Raw genomic sequence first — 23452 nt, forward strand, 5'->3', positions numbered from 1 at the left:
ATTTAAAATAAGCAATCTGTTATTTAACATATCACTGAATGCACTCATTATTCATTATCTTTTATCTATTAAATAATGAAAAAACTAGTCATCCATCAGAAAGCGTCTTTCGTTTCGGGCTGTGAATAGAATTGAAAAAGTGTTTCGGTTATTAGAAAATTATACATTTTATTCTGGGCCGGTGCGAACAGTCTAGAGAGAGTGAATTCTTCAGACAAATCAAAACAATGTAACTAGACAAGCCAAAGATAACATAACTGCGAAAAGAGTAATTTATAAGTTACTGCAGCTCATTCCAGGTGACAGATACGTTTCACTTCTTGCCACTGCCCTCATTGCGTCTATTCTCTGCGCTTTGTATACAGCACTGCACTCATTTCTCACCAGCATCTGTTGGTCTACCACTGTTGCACTGTTGTACTCTCTCTAATGTTAGAAGCCTGCCTGAAGAAACATCCTGCCATTATTAATATATCAGCATAGAGGAGAAATAGGCCTGCTCTTCAGAAACTCAAACAGATGCAATAGCACAGGTCTGCGGTGTTCTACCAAAAAAACAACAACACATGCACACAGGACTCTGGCGCTTTGAACATTACATCAGTGTTTTCGTGGCTTTCACCCACCAGAGCAAAGATTGACTTGAGATTGAATATTAAGCTGTTGGATGAACATGTGTAATGTTCTCACAAAATGAAAGGATCACTCATTATGAGTTTCAAAGCCAATGGCTCACACAAGATCTGTGGAGAGACCCGGTGCATTAAACAAAACAAACATGTTTGTCTGCGAATTAATTAAAAAAAAACCTGCCAAATGTTGCTTTGTTGGGCTCTAGTGGAAGAAATTGTTGGCGCAGACAGCCAGCGGTTGCGTTTTTTCCCTTCTTGTTTGGATTACAATGTCAACTCACACTGTGGCTCACGCTCAGAAAATTAGCCCGATAATTCATAAAGCGTTCGGGGTGCGACTCGCTCGTGTCACCCTCGTTTGAGGTAAACACGACGAGAGACATCAATGACACCGTGCTTTAATCTTTCTGCTGATTAATTCCACCCTCACCTGAAAAAAAAACAAAAAACCACGAGCTAGTTAAGGAAACTTTTTTAGCCCTCCTTTTGCGGTTTCAAAATAGCTGATGCAAAATAATGAGTCTGGGCTTAATTAGCAAGAGCTACTTCACAGGAGATAAACAAGTAAATGATTAAATCCGTTGATGGTCTTGTTGGATAGAGAGTCTGCCGCATCCGATCTCTGTTGCCATGGAGACAGACGGTGACTCTGTCGGTTTCTCTCCGTTCAGCACGTTCGTTGGATCGTTTCAGGCGATAGTTGCAGATACCTGGTTGCGGCGCTCAGCGAGCTCTCTGCTGAAAACAGAAGGTGTGAGATACACAACATCGATCGTACGGTTACGGGCAGATACTCTCTGATCAAATGACAGGGTGACATTCAGATTTTATTCAGAAACTGCCGTTTTCTTCTCAAGACCTCAAGCAAAACAGACAAAAAAGACAGAGCTGGGCTGAGATTATAGAACAGCAGTTATTGGAAAAAAGCTTCTGCATTACCATGTTTTGCATCTTTATTTTTGTCACTCGGTATGTCATATACATGGAATATATGACATACATATAGTTTTGACATCTATTATATTTTTTTCTTCTTTACAGTAGAGAAACAACACTGAGATGACACACTATTTGGTTTCTAAATTGAAGCTTTTTGTTAAATAGTGGCATATAAATCCTTTTCGGTACCTCTTAAGATCAACATCCCACCAAGTCATCTATTCACATTGTGTCGTCAGTAATGCAGTGTTTTAAGTTCGGTTGTCAGTAGTTCACAATGCAGTAAAATAGTTCCAAAAGTAAGTGTCTTGCACAAGCGGGGACGTCGCAGTCCCATCCACACCAACATGGAGTTTCCGAAGCAATCTTTTCATTTATCCAATCAGCTCTTGGGATATGTCAGGCAGGCCACACCTCTAACCCCGTTGGAAAAGGAGCTGTCTTTTTCGTCCCCCACAAATGGGGTTTGTGAACCGCCCCCCTGCTGCGCTTCCCCGAAAGCGGACCGATCCTCCTCTCCTCCGGTAGCCTTGGACAGCAGTTTGGCAGCGGACTGCGTGGTTTTCACCCCTGATCCCAGTACGCTCATAGAAATTACAGTCTTTGCTCTCCTAGAGCTTGTGTCTGATCCCAAGGCCGTTGTGTAGGTAACAAGGCTTTTGTGTTTGATTTGGCCCCTTGACATCAGTGCAGACTCGGAGCAGGTGAGTGTCTGTGGATCCTGCACCATCGTAGAGGAGCTGGCAAGTGATCGGCTGGGATTTGCCACAGCCTCAGGATTGATTAGGTTGTAGCTGGAAGCTCCCCTACCCCTGTTGTGCAGCTTGTTCCCGCCTCCATCCCCAAAATCAGGTCCCTGAACTGAGGGGATAATGGGTACGGAGTGGGCTCGGAAAGAAGGGGGAGGAAAGGTGGTTCCCTGGTCAAGACGAGTGCACGGAACATCGGTGTAGCCCATCTTTCCTTTAGAATGGGCGGAAAGCATTATTTGCATATTCAAATTGCAACGGCTTTGTTGATTGCTTTCCGAGTGGGACTGGCACCTAGAGAGCGAGAAACCGAGGGAATTAGTACTTACATCTCTTCAACATTACACCGATTTTGTCCGTTACACATGAAAGAAAGTGCTCGACCACAATAATTTTATAGCCTAAAAAAACAATCACTGCAGAGATCAAATTATTCCAAGGTGGTGGGAATTTTGAATCTCAGTGTAATTATGTATAATCTGCAGCTTGTGCTGTGTGCCTGTGGCAGTGTATCTGCAGGGTTTTTTTAAGGCTTTTTTAAGACATTTTCTTTAAAGGTCTGCACAAATAATATCATTTGGGTGGGCATGCAAACCATAAAATGACAGTAATACCACGATTTAAACAACTTTATAGTTAAAATAATAGGTTCTGACAAAAACAAAAAGATTTATAGAATGATAAACCTCATTTTAAACACATTTTTTTTAAGAAAAGGGATTAGCCAAAATTATCAATTATTGTATTTTAAAATATTAAATATAAATTAAATATTAAAAATGACATATATACTTCATATATATATAGCTAATCTTATCCAATTTGTTTGATAATCAAGACCTTTCTTGTATCAATTAAAATATTTAAGACTTCTTATGAATTATGAAATTTGATACAACTGAATTGAAGACTTCTTAAAGGAGAAGTTCACTTTTAAAAAAACTTTTGCTGATAATTTACTCACCCCCATGTCATCCAAGTTGTCCATGTCTTTCTTTTTCAGTCGAAAAGAAATTAAGGTTTTTGATGAAAACATTCCAGGATTTTTCTCCATATAATGCACTTTACTGGGCACCAAACGGTCCAAGGTCCAAAGGACAGTTTCAGTGCAAACTGCAAACTGTTCAAAGGGCTTTAAACGACACCAGACGATGAATAAGGGTCTTATCAAGCGAAACGATCGCTCATTTAAAAAATAAATAACAACGTTTAAGTTTTATAAGCTCACATGCCCGCCTTGCTCTATTCTGTGTGACTCTCCTGTTCGAACTCGTTCATCAAAATGAACAAATCTTTTTTCGAGTCATTTGATTCATTTAACGACCGAAATGAACGAATTGTCTCGAAAAAAGATTTGTTCATTTTGATGAACGAGTTCGAACAGGAGAGTCACACAGAACAGAGAAAGGCGAGCATGTGAGCTTATAAAACTTAAACGTTGTTATTTTTTTTTTTAAATGAGCGATCGTTTCGCTTGATAAGACCCTTATTCATCGTCTGGTGTCATTTAAAACCATTTGAACAGTTTGCAGTTTGCACTGAAACTGTCCTTTGGACCTTGAACCGTTTGGCTACCATTGAAGTCCATTATATGGAGAAAAATCCTGGAATGTTTTCATCAAAAACCTTAATTTCTTTTCGACTAAAGAAAGAAAGACATGGACATCTTGGATGACATGGGGGTGAGTAAATTATCAGCAAAAGTTTTTTTAAAAGTGAACTAATCCTTTAAGGACCCTGCGGCATAAGTCACAATGAAATGAAAGTAGCAACAGATCTGCCATACATCTGAGTGTAAGTAATTATTGAAAAAGAAAAAAATGTAGGACAGGAACTTGGTTTTTGAAATTTCAACGTGGGACGCAAAAGTGGAGATTGCAGATGAATTCAAGGTTCCAGGATTAAATGACTGGACAAGTCCTGCATACGTCACCAGAGATAACTCTGTCGTTTTCAACGAAAGATCCGAATAAAGAAAAAAAAAGAGAGAGAAATATATGGATGTACACGAATATACACGAATGAATTGTTTACAAAAAGATCTATAACATGCATTTAGAAAAAGGATAGACTTTTAATTCAATGCAGACTCTTCCGATGGCTTTATCATAGATTTAAGCCATTCTTATCAAAGCCTGTGTATCCCTCACCCAGACCTATGATTTTATGAAGACCACGCTACTTGATTTAGCTGTGGTTTTGATCTGCAAGAGGAGACTTCTTATCGAATCCAGCACACCTTGTGGTGAAAAAGCAAAACATATTTTGTTTTTTTGGCTGAGAAACTGTTGTGGAGTAACACTCAGATCTTGCGACGTGACCCGACCCGAGTTTACCTAGTGTTTTGTCAGATGTAAAATCAGAGGAAATATTGTGGCTTTCTTGATGTTAAGGATTCAAACTAACACAGTTATCACACTCTCATCTAAACCTTGACAAGATGACATTTAAATACAGTTTTACATAACACCAAATCAGACACATAAAAAATGGTACGCTTTGTCACTTCCCAGAAACCCCAGCTCATCTAACCACTGAGTTATTGTCTGACATCAAAGACTGTTAAATAACAGGGCTTAAATAATTGAGCCCTATAACACAATGCACGGGTATTAAAAGTGTATTCTAGCTGCAGGTTAATCCGGCAGATCTCAGCAAATCAAAACAATATCTAAATATAACTGCACCGATGGCACACACAGTTTCAATCCATATTTCATCTCTGACAGGTAAATATGTCTTTTTGCAGAATCTTTTTTATTTTTTATATATATAACACTGACAACATTCTGTGGGGGTCCTGCTGTCATAGTGAGGGGAATAAGCGAGCTGTGCGTGCCCATCTTCCCCCCTCTCCTCACTTCTTTTTTTCCCCCCACCATTAGACTAGAGGGTGTCTCCATGGCAACAAGAGAAAGGTTCGGGGATGGTGTTGGTGTTTTAAAGCAGTTAAGTCTAGAAATAGGTCAGTTCAGCACCAGCTTGTCTCTCTCTCTGGGCCGGCCAAGACTGGACTAAGAAAGGTTCAGAAAGGCTTATCAATTTTTAATTAATCAAGAACAATAATAACAATAGCTGAATACTGTGGACCCCTATAGAGGGGTAACCCACTGGTTGTGCTTTCAGACACATACTTAAATTAATTAAGCAAAAGTCGAGGTAACCCAGCAGACTTAACAAAATAAAACGGGGAAAAAAACGAGATCCCTGCCGCTGACACACTGGGAAAAAGAAAACCCCATTCTGTAAGCGTGTCAGTGCATATGTGCTTGATCACATCCCTTAAATGAGTCTCCAAGCTCAAAGCGGCACTGTTTAAGAATGTAAATTATGGAAATAGGTCAAATAGAGAGAGTTTGGCAGTGAGCAGAGTTTACAAGTCGCTGTGAAGCTGGATCAAGTTGGCATGGTAATAAGAGCATTGCTCGGAAATTCAAGAGTAAAGGCCCGTTCACACCAAGGACGATAACTATAACGATAATGATAAAGACGTTGTTCTAACAATAAAGAATAGTTAGAATCAGTATAGTTGGAATCACTTCCAGAACCATGTTTTCAAGCTGATGAATGATAAAAACAATAACAACAAACCAGAATCCATCCTGCTTAAAATCTAAAGCGACGGACGACAGAACTGCAGCGCACGCATTACATAAACAGAACGTTATCGTCCACGCTAATATAGTTATTGTTTTAGTTATAATTCTTGGTGTGAACGGACCTTAAGTGCTATTTGTGCACATACACCCTATTTAACTGAAGGTATAGGTATAGCAGCACGTTTCTGTATTTGGTTGCATCGTGAGTATTTGCAGCACATGCGTTTTCAAACTGATGAAGATGTTTTCTTAATTTGCAAGTGTTTTTTTCTATTTGCATGTGTTTTCTTCAGTTGCAAGCTCTCTCAATCTTATTTTTGTCTACAAACAATGTCAAACTATGTCCAAAAGTTTGTGGTTGGTAAGATTTTTAAAATGTTTTTGAAAGAATTCTCTTATGGTAACCAATGCTGTGTTTATTTGATTAAAAATACAGTACAACAGTAGGCTACTATTGTGATTTATTACAATGTAAACTGTTTTCTATTTTAATTTATCCTGTGATGGCAATGTTGAATTTTCAACAGCCATTATTCCTCAAGTAACATTTCCTATTATCAGTTTAAAATGGTTATGCTGCTTAATATTTTTGTGGAAACCAGGATACATTTTTTAGGATTCTTTGAAGAATAGAAAGTCAAAACAGCATAAATTAGAAATATTTTTACTGTCTTTTTTTGAGCAATTTAATGCAATTATTATTATTTTTTAAATCGTACTGACCCCAAACTTTTGAACTTTACATGCATTGCAGGAGAATTGTATCATTTTCTCCAAACCCCTTTTCTGACCCAAGAAATGTAATTTCCATCACATTTCAAATGATGATGAAAATGATGGTGATGGAAATCATATTTGTTTTTATAACTAGCCTTTTATGTATTATTAATGCGTACAATTCTTTTCTTTGCATAATTTGACAATAGCACACCCTGATTGGTTTATTGCATTCGTTGTTATTGCATCCTTAGATTAGGGCATAATCTAAGTTTTAACAATGTAATTAATATTTTTACAATGGATTTTTGTGTTTAAAGATTGAAAGTCTGGTATAAAACATGGGTAATAAAAAACAGGCATAAACACATCTGAATTGCTAAAATAAATAATGAAGGCAATTAAAAACCAACCAACCAAACAAACAACCACTGGAACATAAAAGTGGCAGTAGTTAAAAACATACACATAAACCCTTAAGAATCTGATGAAAATAATCTACACTGTGCTAAAAAGTATTGCAGTTAGAGCAAAAAAAAAAAAAATCTTTGTGTTTGTCATTTTGTTGCATTTTATTGCTCACCTTCTCAAAGATTGTGGCATCACCTCATTGACCTCCACCTCCTGGAGATGTTTATAGGAATGAAGAGAATCTCGAGATCCTCCAATGAAATGATGGCCCGCTCTGGAGATGGGCGGAGTCCACTTTGAGACAGCTCGATAATTGGTTACCTTGTGTTTTAGGGCGGGACTTGAGGAGAAGGAGCAGCTTCTGTAGAAACATATAAAAGCTTCCAAAGTGAGAAGACAAAGATCACAGATTATTTCAAAAATTTCATACAAGACAGCCTTAGATTACCACCTGGCTCAAATGCTAGAATTCAAGATAAATAAATGCTTGTAAATTACTTCTGTGGAAAAAGTTTATTCCACGATAATTCAGAAATGCTAATCATCATGGTTGTTACCAATTACAATTATTGGAATTCTTTTAAGTGGTTCATTTTTGACGTTAACATATGGTGCCATTTTGAGAGCTGATTAAATTTCTTCCTCCATTGCTTTCACTTCTGTGGAAAAGGACAGAGTGTCAGAAGTTTTACAATAGATGTGAAGCTCAGGGAAAGTACCTGCAGCGCTTCCCCATGGAGAGACTGCGATTATGATTTGGTAGGGAGACTTTAGAGCTGTTGAGAACTATGCGTGCCGCCTGTGGAGAGGAGAAACCATGGGCTCTTCTGCTCTGTAGAGACGAACAGGAAATAAAAGATATTATTGCAAGTGAACAGAACTATATAATAGATGACCTCATTGATTATCATTCCTATGCATGTATGACTCATGGGTCTTTCTATCCATGTGTGAATGTCTCATGGGTGTCAACACAGTGAGAGTTAGAAAGTGAGAAAGTTGGATGAGTGGATGCACAGAAGTGCTGGCTGTGATGTCGTGAAATGTTAAAGGCTCACTTCATGAATATTAACTAGGTTATGCAAAAATAATTTTGAATTATCTTTTATGGTTTTGATTAGGCAGATCCGGTCTGTAGTAGAGCATATGTTCATACCCTAGTCAAATTTGAAATGTAAACGTAACATTGCAATTAGAAATGTCCATAGAATTATTTAAAACAATTTCAATAGCACATTGACTTGCTAAATTATCATTACACACTGGATTGAGAGAGCAATCACTCTTTCAAACAAAGTTCACATGCCTGAATAATTTTGTGACATTTCATTTGACAACTTCATTCTTGTATCTGCCACTGTCTGGCCAGGATTTTGTAGGTCTGCATGGATCAGCGACTGGGGCTTGAATATAATGTGTTGGTCCAGCAGTAAATATTTTTTTTTTACATTTGATTTGGGGTCCATCCTAATATCATCCTATTATTTTAGCTAAACTGTAGTGTACATTCACTACATGTTTGGGGTCAGTACAATTTTTAAGTATGTTATGCTGACCAAGGTTGAATTTATTTGATCAAAATGCAGTAAAAAGGAAATCATTGAAAATGAAAATCATTTTGATATTCTGATTTAGAGCTCAAGAAACATTTCTTATTATCATCAATGTTGATACAGTTGTGCTGCTTAATATTGCTGTGTATAAACGCATTTATTTGAAATAGAAATCTGTGACAGTATAAAAGTCTTTGCTGTTATTTTCGATCAATTTAATGGGTCCTAAGCTGAAAAAAAGCATTCATTTCTTTCTTTCACTTTTGAATGGTAGTGATATGAGGAATGGGAACACATTTGTTTGCATTTTGTTTCGTGACTAGAACGGACTGGCTTTCCACCAACGATGAGAACTGCAACAACCACTCAGCAAAACATTAAAATCTAATTCCAGCGCCGGATTGCCACTCGTTATAACACGCACTAACAAAATGAAAACGCCAGCTCAGAAGTTTCCTCTGTACTATACACATCCCTGCCTCAAGCTATTTCATGAAGTGGTGTGGACACGACCCGCCGCAAATGACATGTATGATTACTCTTGTGTGGTACAGCATCTCATCTCACTTCCCCTCACTTGTACAGACAGATAAAGTAGGAACACACATGCACAGGCCAAAGACGAAATAAAGGGATCATGAACTCTGAAAAGAGGCTGAATATAGATGCTCACTCTGCGATATACAGGCCCCTCAGTGAGAGAAAGCCACTTTAATTTAGACTTTACATATAAACTGCAGATTAAGCGAGACACACTGATTATTCACCCTTTTCTACCCCAGTCGGGAATTAATCCCAGAGAAGATTACATTAATGAATTCCTGAAGTATTTTTTTCTGTTCCCCCTTCTTAAAATTAAAGCCATTATCTTACTACAACACAGCACTCTGAGAGCAGCCCGCAATAAGTATCCCATACCCCCCAATGTTGCCCGAGCTAAAAAAAGACAGTCGATAATGCTGTTATTCCAGTTATTGAAATCTCCCTCCCTCTGCCTGTCCTGTGGAACATCATTAAAACGATTGAGTTTGACTTTAAACTAGTTTGGGGCCTTACAGCTGAAAAAGCATGTCCTTCTAACACTGCTGCTTCCTTGGGGACCTGTTAGCATTGTTCTTCTCTCCAACAAGAAAATTGGATGATTTCTGACCACCCCTTCATCGCCTCAGCAGGGCGAGAAAACTCAGAGGAGGAGAAGCAGAACAGCAGTACTGGCTGCTGTAAATGTAAAAAAAAAACCTGTGGGGTGGGGGTATGAAACATGCAGAATTCAAGTGAAGTCTGAAGAAAAGATTGGAGCTCCCTCTCTCAGCCTCTTTATAAATTAATTTTATAGTCGTCTGCTGCTGGGTCAGCAGATTTTTGTGACGATTATATAAGCGGTCCAATTAAAGGTTTTCCCTGCATGCTTGGATTAGCAAGAGTGACACTGATCTGATACGCTACACCCTGTGTCATTTACGCAGTATATGCACTTTCGTACAAATTACTTTGGTATAAAAGCATTTGCAAGGAAATGTTAAGGTAAACCATTGGGAATAATTGAGGCTTGATTCTTCACTCTCATTGGACCTGGCAGTGCACACGGGAACGTGAGCCGTCAACATTTATGTACGGGATGAGGATGAACCCAAAGTGGCACCAAAGAGAGACTAATCTTCCAGTTTGGATAATGCAACTCTATTCATCCAGTTCTTCATCAGCTAGGTGGCCGGCTGCCTTTGACTGTTGCATCAGATATATGCAGTGTTTACTCCCCGAGCTGCATGCAGTGTTATTTCTGTCAGCTTGAGGGATCTTCGGAGCAGGTGGGAAAGCAGTAAAGCCGAGGAGGGCATCAGTCCTTCAGCTCCCTGCTGGCCAATTGTATTCATTACTAGTGACTGTTATGCACAGGGGACTTTATTTGAATCTCCATAACAGCACACGTGGGTGGCTTGTTTTCTGACCGTACACATATATATTTGGTATATGCATGGGTGCGGGGATGTAGGCTTTTTTCGGATAAGTGATCATTATGCGGACTGTCAGCACAAATGTGGACATCATGCAAATTTGCTCTGAAACATAAACAAACAGTAGCTGCGAGGCGTCACCTTTTGAAGCTGGAGGGTGCTCTCGAGTCTGGGGCTGGATTTAGACATGAGACCAGAGGCGTTGACAGTACAGTCTCTCAAGTTGCGAATTTCGGTCAGATGGGCTCGATGCTTCTCTCTTTGTCTCCTGCAAAGTGTTAATACATTTTTAAACAACACAATTTCATTTCGTGCAATGAGAAATGTCAATGATAGAAAAGAGAAAAGCAATAATCTTTTATTAATATAGTTTAAAACATACAAATACTTATAAATGTACCCTTTCTTTTCATGTTGATTTCATATTATTTAAAAAAAATATAATACAAATATAATCTTAATTATTACTTTCAACAGAGTTATTACAACAAATATCTTGAATTAATCATTTCAAAATGTTATTACGTTCTTGGGGGGTTACTTGGGGGGACAACTAACCTTGTCATGAAAAGGCCAAATTATAATTATTATTATTATTATTTTGTGATTTTACTGACCGTGACAAATGAAATGTATGTAAAAAAAATGTTTTAATTCAATTTGTTAAAATATGTTTTGTTTTTTTAAAAGAAATTATGATTATGATACCGTTTTCTTCTCAAGAATTTCATTTTCAAATTGGAAGAGGTCTAAGTCGTTATGAATTGTATTTTTAATGTATCATATGTTTGAATAAATTACCAGACAGGATGAAAACATTACCATCATGTCACTGATCCACAACATCTCTTGTTATTGTGTTGAAACAATGTTATTCTAGCTTCCAAGGATGGTTTGGACTTTGGACTCACTTGTTTTTGCAGTAAAGAGCCATGCAAGCCACTCCTAGCAAGCTAATCCCCATGGCTATGCTGAAGATGGACAAAATCTGTCTCTGATAGGTTTCTGCACTCTCTGAAAAGACAGACAAGGACAGCACACACTCATCTTCAGGCTTTATTCACAGTCATAATCACTTTGCCAGTCTAGATTGAACAAAATAACCCAATGTAGCTAATTGGCTCTTATAGGTTGTAAGGAAAATTCAACGATTTAATAATGGAAACATTCCCAGTGCAAGAGAATCTGAATTTTTAGAGATGATTGGAAAGGGACTGTTTCAAAACTAATTGGCTAGTTATACCATTTTGGCGTATTTAACTAGCACACAAAAATGTGCACACAATCACATTTGATTTGATGATGGGGGATAGAGAGCAGAGAAACATGCAGGGAGCTGTCAGCTAAACATTCATGTGTCAGTGGTCAGACAGGCTTAAAATGCGCTTGCCGGAAGAATCTGTCTAATGATCGGTTTATAGGAAACCAGCACTATTGAACTGGATATACCTGACATTACATTACACAAAGTGGAATTGACTGATTTAATAACAATAAAAATAAGTTAATAGCATGCTGGGAAATGTATTCTTTCTTCTTGGTCCATAAAATTAAAATAAATGCTTTTCTGTAGGGCTGGGCGATATAGCCAAATATTAATCTCTTATTTAAATCGAGTTTACACTTTGTCGGTTATAAGACAATAGCCCCTTTCACATATACAGTCTTTAATGGTAAATTACCGGTAACAGATCAAATGTGAACAGGACCTTTTCAAATATACAGGTAAATTGGTTCCGGGAATTTACTAGTAAGGGAAGTTGTAACATTACCAGTAAATTACTGGTATATGCGCTGTGTGAACACGGAATGAAGATTACTGGTATTTTGCACGTACGAGGTCAGAACGCACTGACGTAAGAAGTGATTTGGGCCAATCGGAAGCCGTTGAAAGAGCAACGGCTCTGGGCCATTAATAAAATTATGACGCAGATTACGCGTTTACTCAGGACTGTTTACAAATGTCTTCAAATTGGAGTGATACCGAAACTTAACCTCTTCTCCTCGTCTGGGCGAATTAAGAGATTTGTCAACAACTTTAGAGGTCACCTCAAGTTAATGACATCATCACAGAGTTTACCGGTATTTTGGAACTGATGCGTGAATGGACTGTTACTGGTACACTGTAAAACCTGATGAGTTAGTTCAACTCAAACCGTTTGAGGAAACCGATTGCCTTAAATCATTTAAGTTTATTAACTCAAACAATTTAAGCATAAAAAAATATTTGATTTGTGTCCAAGTAACTCAATAACATATTGTTAAGATAACTTGGGTAAATAAAGTTAATAGTACTAATTCCATTCAGTTAATATAACTTAAATCTATGAAGTACACTTTAAACCCGGATAAGTTGGCAGAACTCAAAACACTTTTAATAGTATAAACTTAGTTAGCTTTAAAAAGCTAATCTCCTAACGTAGTAAATGCTAACATATTAGCAATAGTATGTTATACAGAAACACTTGCTGTATGAGCGCAACAATATAAAGGGATTCTCTCAAATCAAGCTGCATGCACCACTTGTCACCATGATGGTAACTATCCTAAAGCCAACATTAACAGAAATTCTTCTAAATTAGCATAACAAAACATTAATCACGACTAAATCTCACACTTAACATTAATCTTACACAAAAAAAACCATTATATTACACTTAATTTTAACATTTACTCTCCCTTTCGAGTGCCATCGGCAAAGCATGCTGGGAAATAGATATCCAGCCGTTTCAGTTAAACTTAAGTTCGTCTAAATTAAAATAAATAATTTCATAAAACTCAAAACAATGAACCAGTTCAGTTTACTTAAAATATATCAGTTCTGTGAACTTGAAAGAAAAAGAAAGTGCTAAATACTCATAAAAATTAATTTGACTGAACTAATTCGTTTAATTTAAGTTTGTCCTACTCAAACCAATTAATTATTTTGAGCATTAGGGTTTACAGTGTAAAAAGCCAGAATTTTGTTGCTTGTGTGAACAGCACATTTGTAAATTTACCGGTAAAGTCGTTCTGGCAATTTTACGGTAATTTACCGGAATTGCTGTGTGAAAGGAATCAATGATTCAGAAATGTGTAGAACACAGTAAGTGAGCGTGGTGAATGACAACTCCAGAATTTTGAGTGGATGCGCCACTGACTACCTAAAACACCTCTGTGTGACCATTTTGTTCACACACTCAACATACATGTTTATGATTGGTTGCAATGCTTAACACTGCAAAAACTTGTTGTAAAAAGAAACCTTTGACTCTCTTCATAGAGCGCTCAGACAAATATTTACGGGAGCGTCTGAAAACAGCACCTATCAAGCTGTCATAGTTCTGAGATGAAAACTGGAAGTGAAATGGGCTTAGATATTTCGATAACATCCCTTATATTCAATGCATTAGCTCTACTTGTCTTTCTCGACGACCTGTAAAATACAAAAAAAAAAGGCTTTATCAAGCTGTCATTCAAAGTTTGTCTTGAACAACCAAACTCATGTGGTGGATTTTAAGGAGCATTCTCAATTTAAATTGAAATGATGACAACCCTGATTAATAGGGAGCTGATCCTCCCTAACAACTTCAAGTCTTCTGGGAGAAGTTCCACTAGATGTCTGAACATTGATGGTGAGATTTGTTGTGTGACTTATATCCGGTGATCCAATGCATCGTAAAGGCATTAAAAGAGGTTCAGGTCTGAGCTTAAGGTAGTTCTACTGCATCAGACTCAGTGAATAATCTATATGGATCAATCTTGGGCAGAAACAAGCCACCCAAAACTGTAAAAAATTCACCTGTGGAAGACAAAAAACAGGCAGTGGGATAGCAGGGACTGAAAGACTAGTCCTCACAGGATATTGAGCCGTAGTTTGGTGGAGAGTCTCTGCAAGCAGATGGCTAGACTCCCTCACAAACATACACCCATGTGAAATGGTCTCTCATGCCACAAATGCACAGAGCTGACCATTCATGCACACGTGCACTCAACACCCCCACCCCCCCCCCCCCCCCCCCCCCCCCCCACCACCACCACCACCTCTCTCTCTCACAGAAAACATGCTCCATAATGGCTAACAACTGGACTCCCTCACCATCCAGATTAAAATCACTGAGGCAGTCATTCCCGAGAAGCAGAAATGCATATCAGTTCCACTTAAGCTATCTCTCCTTCTCTGACAGTTTTTGAGGAATCTTGAGGCGAGCGTGTGAAGCACGACTAATGGAAAACTTCACAGGATTCACTCGTTCACTTAAAGAAACGCTTTCAGTTGTCAGGCACATGAGAGAGGACGGTAGGGCAGGATGGAAAGCTTGTGGAAAATTCATTTTCACAGCAGTTTTTTGGGCTCCTGATTGTTGACACTGCTTTAAGTCTGTGGATACTGTGGATTGTTAGGGTAAAGGCATGTATTTAGCCCTTGGCTGTGTGATATTTCTTATCCCCAGAGACTTGCTATGCAACATGCCACCTCAGCAAGGTGCACACCTCGAGGCTTTGCGTTAATTAACAGCCACATACACAGGCGAGTACAAGCAGACATGTATGCGCATAAGCCACTCAGACTGCATCGCCCATACAGATGCTGCCCTGTGCCTTTACAATAGATTTCTTTTGCTCTGTTTCCATGGAAACTCAAGAACATTAAGCTTCTATGAGGAACAGAGAGCATCATGTTTGTTTGTATACATTAATGTTGGTCAAGAATGGGAGAAGCTTGTGTGTGCTTTTCTTTCAAAGTTTCAATTTATATGAATGTATATAGGAAAGAGCCTTATATTCTTTTAAGTCATTTATAATAACAGTTTGTAACCTAGTTACATGGTTCTGTGGTGTGATGAATGCATTTTTAAACGTACAAAATAGTCCATGTAGTCTCTCAAATAAAATGGGGTCATAAAATATCAATATTAATAATATAAATATAAAATTAAACCATTATTTAATGAAAAAAATATTTTTTTAAAATATATAAAAATCATAATATAATTTCATATACATTTCCTTACCCATAAACTCAATTCCCAGCTCATCTGCTGCTTCAGGGAGAGATAACAAACAAGAGACAAGTGGTTAAACAGACGGAGAAAAAGATAGAAACAGGGAGAAAGATGTTATCATACAGATTTCCACAAACAAAGACGTATTAAATCACCCAGATAGTAACCGTGAATAAAAAGCAAGCGAGTTTTGTCAACTAAAACTGCTCATTGTTCAGAAAGAGAAAGGATTCTGTAGCGGCATCGTTTCGACAACAAAAATAGCTTTCTCTTGATTACCCAAGATACGAGCAGTCACAATAGTGAAGAGTGTGAAGCAGTTTATAATATAAAGCACATAAAGGCCTGTTAGTTGCCTGTAGAATAGCTACGCTTCCCAAGAGAAGCCAGATTAGTCAGGGATGGGCTTTAGAAATGCCTCTGTCAACTGTAATGCCCAGGAGATGCTTATAATTGTCTTTTCTAGTTGAAAAATGTTATTAATTCATCTGAAGGCTTCGAACCAATATGCCTCCTCTTTAAGGGAGTCTTCTCCAGCAGAGCAATGGACAAGCAATTCGCCTCTCTAAATACCGTCAGTCTCTCTCTCTCTCTCTCTCTCTCTCTCTCTCTCTCTCTCTCTCTCTCTCTCTCTCTCTCTCTCTCTCTCTCTCTCTCTCTCTCTCTCTCTCTCTCTCTCTCTCTCTCTCTCTCTCTCTCTCTCTCTCTCTATCTCAGAACTGCTGTTCCTGATAAAGAGAAGAACACTCATGCTCTTTTCATTTGAATAGTCCCCTTTTTCAAGCCACTGTAATATAATCTCATTTAAATTAAAATGAAACCCTCACACTTAATTGCTTTTCTGACAGAGGTGGTCTAAGGTTTTTAAATAGACTGCGGCTTGCCCGAGAAAGATTATTTTAGTGGACATACTTAGAGGGGAAAAAACAGAAATCAAACCCAGTGACAGAAAACCCTCTGTCAAATGATAAATTGCCACATAGCAGCCTCAATTTTCAACGCCACATGTTTTTGCATATATTCATGCTGCAATTTAAACATGATCTGTGGGAAAATAATGAGCTGAAATGTCTTTTTTTTCCCCTCTCAAAGAGGTCGTGCAGCAGTTCTTAATGAGAATGCAAAGAGTGGTAGTTTTAGCCTAAACAATTCCTGCTTATGATTTAAATTCATGGTGAATAAGGACAGAGCCCTTGTTATTGGCAGCCGCAGCACAGTGCAGGAACAATGAAGTATGTGGAATCGCTTAAAAGGTTGTTTTAAATGCTAATGTAAGCAGAATTGCTAGTAATACTCCTACCCAAGATTTTTGCACAGAGTCTCTCCTCTGGGCCTATTGAATTCGCTGTGTGTTGTGGGATCGGGTAAGATTTTTAAAAAACACAACACAGCTCTGTGAGACAAAAGGCCCAGGCGATGATCCAGCGGTTCTGTCGTATCCCTACTGCCAGCATTGCTTGGCCCATTCATGCTGCGGCTGCCTCTGATTGCCCACAATAACTGCCACATTCATCCTGTCATAATCGCTGTGCTGTCATGAGCCACACACACAAAGTCATTAAGCACGGATATGCATGCATTCCTCGAATCCTGGCAGCAAGCTCCTGATGTACTGCTCCCATAAACCACAGGCTCCCATCCGTTGTCCCGTCACCCCTGGGAGACATTTACGCCGTCGAAGAGGAATGGCATCCAGTGCACTGAATCAACGTCAGTCGCTCAGAGACTGAGTGGAAGAAGTACAAAAATGAATCAAATCCTTAATCCTTCCGTTAGTTGGAGCAATAGGTAAAAGCTCCTTTGTGCGGCTTACTTACATAGCCTAATGCTCGAGAGATAAATACCTAAATGAGAGGGGCCGCTGTCCCCTGAGCAAGTCAGTCGTGAAATCCGTCTCCCTCGAGTCACCGGCTGAACCCCAGGTTTTTTTCCACAGCTCTGAAAATGGCTCCACTAACCAAACTCCTTGTTCACATGGGGGATAGTCCAAAAATGTGTCATTTACTCACCTTGTTTCTTGTCACTCGTGTTTGTACAGTTGTATGAAAGGAGCTGGTGCTTCACAACATCTTCATAAAAGTGGTCCATACGACATATGCACTATATATAGACTTTAAGTCTTCTGAAGATGTACAATAGCTTTTCGCAAAAAACATAGCTTTTGAAAATTGTCCCCTCCAGTGAGCTTTTAACCACTACCACCAGAACTTGATAACCAAATGAGTGAGATTCATGAACAAATAATTTAGATCATTTTTGTGAACTAAATAAAAAAACTCAATTAAACTCATTAAAAAGATTACATTCAAAAGAGTAATTAGTTCATGAATCGGACAACATTGCTTTTCACATGAACTTAAATTTAGGTATGTTGTTTTGCAAAAAGCTATGGCTTTAAAAAGACTTGGAATATAGACCTTGATCAGGGTAGTGCCATATTTCATTTTGACGGGAATGAAAACGAGGCTGTGAGGGATACAGTAAGTTCAATGGATTTTACATGCAATTCCAATTGACCCTTTGCAAAGACCCCCAGTTTTGTGTCTCTTTAATGTGTGGTGACAGATCGTTGTTTGTCGGACAAAATGGTGGATTCGGGCGTCATGATTGGTCAGATTGCCTGTCAAACTCCTGGCTAAAAAAATGTATTCAGTATACAAAAACTCCACAAAACAGTTTGGAAAGGTGTGAGTTTAAAAATTACATGTGATCTATACCTTTATAAATGAGTGAAAGTCTATTCCTCACAGGCTTGTTTTCCTACATGTAAAATTCAATATGGCATCTTCCCTGACTGAAGTCTAGTGCATGATTTATGTGGATCATTTGATACTTTTTATAGCTTGAAAACGTCAGTCCTTAAAAAAAGCATAAAAACAAATTTTCTCCTTTTGTGTTCTGTGGAAGAACGAAAGTTGTATAGCTTTAAAAAAAAAAACAAAAAAAAACACGAGGGTGAGAAATGGTTTCATTTTTGGGTGAACTACTCCTCTAACACCATCGCTCATACAATGCAGGCTAAAAAGTTGAAAGAAAGTCAACAGCATTCCTCATATTAAGCAGTGGGGTTTCTGCAGTCGCTGACCCACAGTGTTATCCTTTGCCAGGGAGCAGGGGGGAGATAGGGGCCAAGCAGAAGCGAGGGTCTTTTCTCATCTTATTTGTGTGGTAGTTGATATGGAGACAAAAAAGACAGTCGACGGATGATTTGTGCTAGTGTGTTGAGCAGAGATAGATTGTGAAAAAGCTCAGGGGACAAAAGACTAGGTGGCAGATAAAGCCAAGCCCCCCCCCCAGCCCCCCTCCCCCCCCACCCATTTGGTGGGTTAAGTGAATAAAGATGCACTGGACCAAACACATCAGGCTCAAACCAGGAACGGGGAAAAACAAACATTGGCCTCTATAGGGTAGAATAAAGATACATCGGAAACATAATGGGCTATGAAAAAATAGTCAAGGCTGTAATTTGACATAAGATATTGAGCACTGTGATTGCTCCTCATGCGGGCCGCTCCAAAGCCTCTTGTGTTTGTTTCCATGGCAGGAATGGATTGTAATTCAAGCACATAATTTGGATTAACTGGCTCATTTCTATCAATGTTGAATAGGTGGATACAACAAAATAAAAAAACAAACTATAGATGCCGAAAGCTTCAGCCATTTAGCCGATTTGCAACAGCAGTGGCCTAAAATTGCTTCAATGCTAAACGGTGTCAACAGAAGGGTGGAGGAGGCAATACCAGCAGGATTGTGTAGGTGTATCCGTGAAGGAGATGATGGCACTGCTAGAGATGAGGGCTCCATCTTGGGGATTGATGGATAGCAGGAATATGAATGCTCTCATTGAGAAAATCAGATAGGAAAGAGAAGTATCAGGGACACAAAGGCTACAAAAAGATCCCATTACTAGCCACTCAGTAGGGTCAGCAACTCAAAGTGCACTAAATGGGAGTTTAGGTTGCCGTATCACTCGCTGTAAAAGATCACCCCCCAAAAGCTAGACAATTCATACAACGCTAGGCACTCAGAAACAGCCGTGTTGCAGATTCATCTCGCGCTGGACATCTCTTTTCTCCGCTTTCTCCCTCCAAGGCTTGTACACTTCCTTTCATATTGGTATAATAGCTCTCGGAAAGTTGAGTCACAGGAAGAAGGGTTTATGAGTCAAGGCTTTGTGAGGTTTCACAAATCTTTCCATTACTAACCTGTAAGAAAGCAAACATCTCTCTTTGACAGCTTTTTCAGTGACTTACGCCATCAGTGAACTTCCCCTTGGCTACTTGTACTCCACTGTCCTTTTTTAACCTGTGAGACACTCTCCTAGCTCATTGAGCACAGAAATGGCTAATGACTTTAGCATCGACCTAAAATTAGCAAAGCAATTACTTTCATTCAGGGACTTTCCTAATGACATGGGAAATGTACTCTTCATGAAAAATAGTCATTTGATCACATTTCGTTGCCACTCTGAGCCTTGTTAGAATCAGACAACAAATGTAAACGGGTTACGCACTATATTTGTCACGCTAAAAAAATTCTGCTCCTGCAGGAGTTAGAGATCAGCTTTCCTATAGAGAAAATAGCATATGCAAATGCTTTCTGATTTTCATGAGTGTGGCATTGTAGGGTGATGGCAATTTCAGCACTTAGAGAGAGAGGTATAATTAACTACTTAAGCAAAACACGGTTCTGAGAAATCGGTGGAGAACTCTCAGCCCTGGAGGCTAAGAGACTCACCTGATGCTAGAGAGGCTGGAACTTCTAAAACTAAGACTGTAAAGCAAGTAAACAACAGGTAAATGATGTTCTATCATCTTTGGTTTGCTGTATCATGAAGCATATTGTCGCCAAAGGGCTTTGTGTTGTTCATGCTAGTAGGAATGGAAATAACTCAATAACCTTGTTTTTATCCAAACCACATTCTGTTTTCCTGTATCCCTGCATAAAGGTACCACCCACACAAAATAAAAAGATTCCCTCATATTATCCCTCAAAGAAAACACACTGTGACAAAAGTACATACTTGGGTCAGATAAGATGGAGTCCGTCTTCGGCACAAACTGGTCACAACGAAGTCCACGGTAACCCTCTTTACACCTGCAAAAGAAGAAGAATGTTCAACATTTCAATACAGAAATATAAATTACCTGTGTGTCTACACTTTGAATATTTTCATCAATATTAGGGGTTGGGGTATGTCATTTTAAAAGCCAAAAAGTTGGAACATCAGAATGAAAACACACACACAAATACGAGCACGCACGCACGCACGCACGCACGCACGCACGCACGCACGCACGCACGCACGCACGCACGCACGCACGCACACACACACACACACACACACACACACACACACACACACACACACACACACACACACACTTTCAGAAACATTAAAAAACCTTATTGACCCCAACATTTTGGAAGGTAGAGTATATTTCGGGGATAGTTTGTATTTTTATATGCTGTCTTTTAGTCACCCTTTCATTTTTAATCACCTTCTGTTTCTGCAGCTCATTTGAAGGCATAGTTTACCTAAAACATTATCATTTACACACAAAAGAAGATATTTTGGAAGAATTAGTCAACTGTTTTTGTCAGTGGACCCCATTTACTTCAATTGCATGGAGAACAAATATTTCAAAGTATCTTCTTTTATGTAGTGTTAGTGAGTAAATGATGACAGATTTTTCATTCTGTGGTGAGCTACCCATTTAAATAGTCCTGTAGTGTGACAAATATATTTTAGGAGTACAAATATTCAATGCTATCTAACTAATATCTAAGCTAATATCAAGTCATAAAAAGTGCATTTATCTAATTATACGAGAAGCATACAACTGTTTTAAAATAGTTCTAGATGGAGCATGTGACACTGCAGGGCACCACTGTCACTGCTTGACATGTCATGCCAACCCATTTGGAGTACAGATCTGCATCCATGTGTCCATCCATCATTATGCCATTTTCACAGAGAGATTGACTCAACATTAGAAATCAGAATACCCAGAAATGTTATAAATTAGCCTAATGCAGAAAAAGAAGAGGAATTCAAAGAGGGAGGGGTGATATGGAGAAGAAAAAAAGAAGAAAAATAGGGATAACAGGGCGGGTCTGTCCAGAGCTCAGTGGTGCCTGCACTCGCACAGATAACACAGTCTTGACATTTATGTCACATCCCCACTGAGCTATGGGACCGTATGGAAAAGAAGGCATTTGACTAGACTCTTACTGTGAGATCTATGTGAAACAGGGGACTTCTTCCAAAAGTAGCAATGTGCTCTGAATATGTGTGTAGAAGAACCACAGAGAAAACCAGCTGCAGCAAAAGCATTTCAGACATCTTCTAATCTCTCTCTCCATCTCTCTCGTCCTTTCTTTGCATTTTTTTTACGCCTTAACCCAACAACTGTTGTCCTCCCATGTGAAAATACAGATACAACACACCTTCGATGCTGCAAACAGACTCAATTTTCCAGCAACATTGTGCCTTTTATTCACACGTTTACCTGAAAATTGCCCAATTCTGAGATCTGCCTCTGTGATCACTTCTCTTTCCTGTGCAACGCTAACATAATTTTGACGAGGTATACCATGATAATGACAGTTCACAAATGGAAACAAGAATACAGGCCAAGAAGCATAAAAAAAACCCTTAACAGAATGATCTTGATGTTGTTTCATCTGGCTTTGTTTGCAGTGTGCGCCGGATCCGGTGCGATAGCTGCCTAGACTCAATCTTGTCAATATGTCTGGCTTGAGGAAGCATGACTGAGGTTTGCTGCATGAAACAGAAATGAGACTGTAATTACAGTCTAACCATGTTTTCCCCTCTTTGCAGTCAGTTTTCAGTCACGGAAGCAGGTGAGGAGCATGTTGTGCGGTTTCATCTCTGTCTGCCTCGCGCTCGGTTAGCTCACCGCCTGGTTAACACTGACTCACGTGTTGACGGCAGAATGATGGTTGTGACTGTTGGCAGCCTATTTATTTTTCCCCTTTCTCCCCTTTTCTGGTAGACAATACAGTAGAGTTTTAAGGAGTATGCCGAGAAAACAAACCAACAAATCATTTCATGCATCGTTTACTTGGTATTGGAGAAAAGAAAAATCAATGTACGCGCATCTGCTTATGACATTCAAGGTGCCTACAGAGTAAACAACATTGTAAACTAGAATTTCTGCATCTGCTTCATGGCTTTTCATTACCATTCAAGGACATGTTGCTTGGCATCAATGATCGTGCCCCTGTTGGTTAAATTACAGCTAGATAGAAAAGGAGAGAAAGGATATATTTCCCTCCAAGGAGGCCAAGGCAATGAGCAGGACTCGCATTTGACTACCACAGTTACCGCAGTTTGTTAATTAAAGCTGAAGTGTTAAAATACTCCTGTTAAAAGTGTTAAAATACTCGGATGTTAAAATACTCCTGTAGCAGCTTGATATGCAGAGACGACTAAAAGTAAACCATTAGTGGGACGAACACTGTGTCTTTGTGACCCTATCAAAACATAGCTCTGTTTGTTTGAGAATTCCGACCTGTCTCGCACGGCAACAGCGGCTCAGCCAATGGCGTGAGTTCTGGGGTGGGGCACTCTGCTTGCCTGACCATTGGCAGATGGGCAGAGTGTTCGTAGGGAAACCTGTTTGAAAACAATCATTCATTATTTTTGCAATAGCATTTGGTGATTGTGGTTAAGCAGAAACTACACTTCTGCTTTCAAGGTATGTGGATGTAAGTTGGAATAAACAGGAGAGCTTGTTTGTGCAGGAAAGCGTGTCTGCGAGTGGGTTGTGCGTGGTGGTATTCTTTTCCTCCCTGTCAAACAGCTCCCACATAACAGACTGAGCTCGTGTCTTGCATGTGGGTGCAACATATACTACCCACATTCACACACCCACATACTGTACAA

General features: G+C 39.0%; 1 protein-coding gene across 2 annotated transcripts in view; it reads right to left on the reverse strand.

The window, feature by feature from the left end:
- Positions 1 to 1844: 1844 nt before the first annotated feature.
- Positions 1845 to 23452, reverse strand: part of nrg3b (neuregulin 3b) — a 174504-nt gene continuing 152896 nt past the window's right edge. The window contains exons 3-9 of one of the 2 annotated variants that reach the window (XM_056255773.1): positions 20564 to 20637; positions 15550 to 15576; positions 11467 to 11569; positions 10697 to 10823; positions 7767 to 7879; positions 7220 to 7408; positions 1845 to 2614 (exon numbers count right to left, since the gene is read on the reverse strand). In XM_056255773.1, the coding sequence (XP_056111748.1) occupies positions 1954 to 2614; positions 7220 to 7408; positions 7767 to 7879; positions 10697 to 10823; positions 11467 to 11569; positions 15550 to 15576; positions 20564 to 20637 (1294 nt within the window). In that variant the 3' untranslated portion in view covers positions 1845 to 1953. Of the gene's footprint in view, positions 2615 to 7219; positions 7409 to 7766; positions 7880 to 10696; positions 10824 to 11466; positions 11570 to 15549; positions 15580 to 20563; positions 20638 to 23452 lie in introns of both variants that reach the window. The other variant, XM_056255772.1, reaches the window with a different exon arrangement.

The sequence above is a fragment of the Rhinichthys klamathensis genome, unplaced genomic scaffold (genome assembly GCF_029890125.1).
Source record: "Rhinichthys klamathensis goyatoka isolate OS25496 unplaced genomic scaffold, OSU_Roscu_1.1 h1tg000121l_1, whole genome shotgun sequence".
Taxonomy (NCBI): domain Eukaryota; kingdom Metazoa; phylum Chordata; class Actinopteri; order Cypriniformes; family Leuciscidae; genus Rhinichthys; species Rhinichthys klamathensis.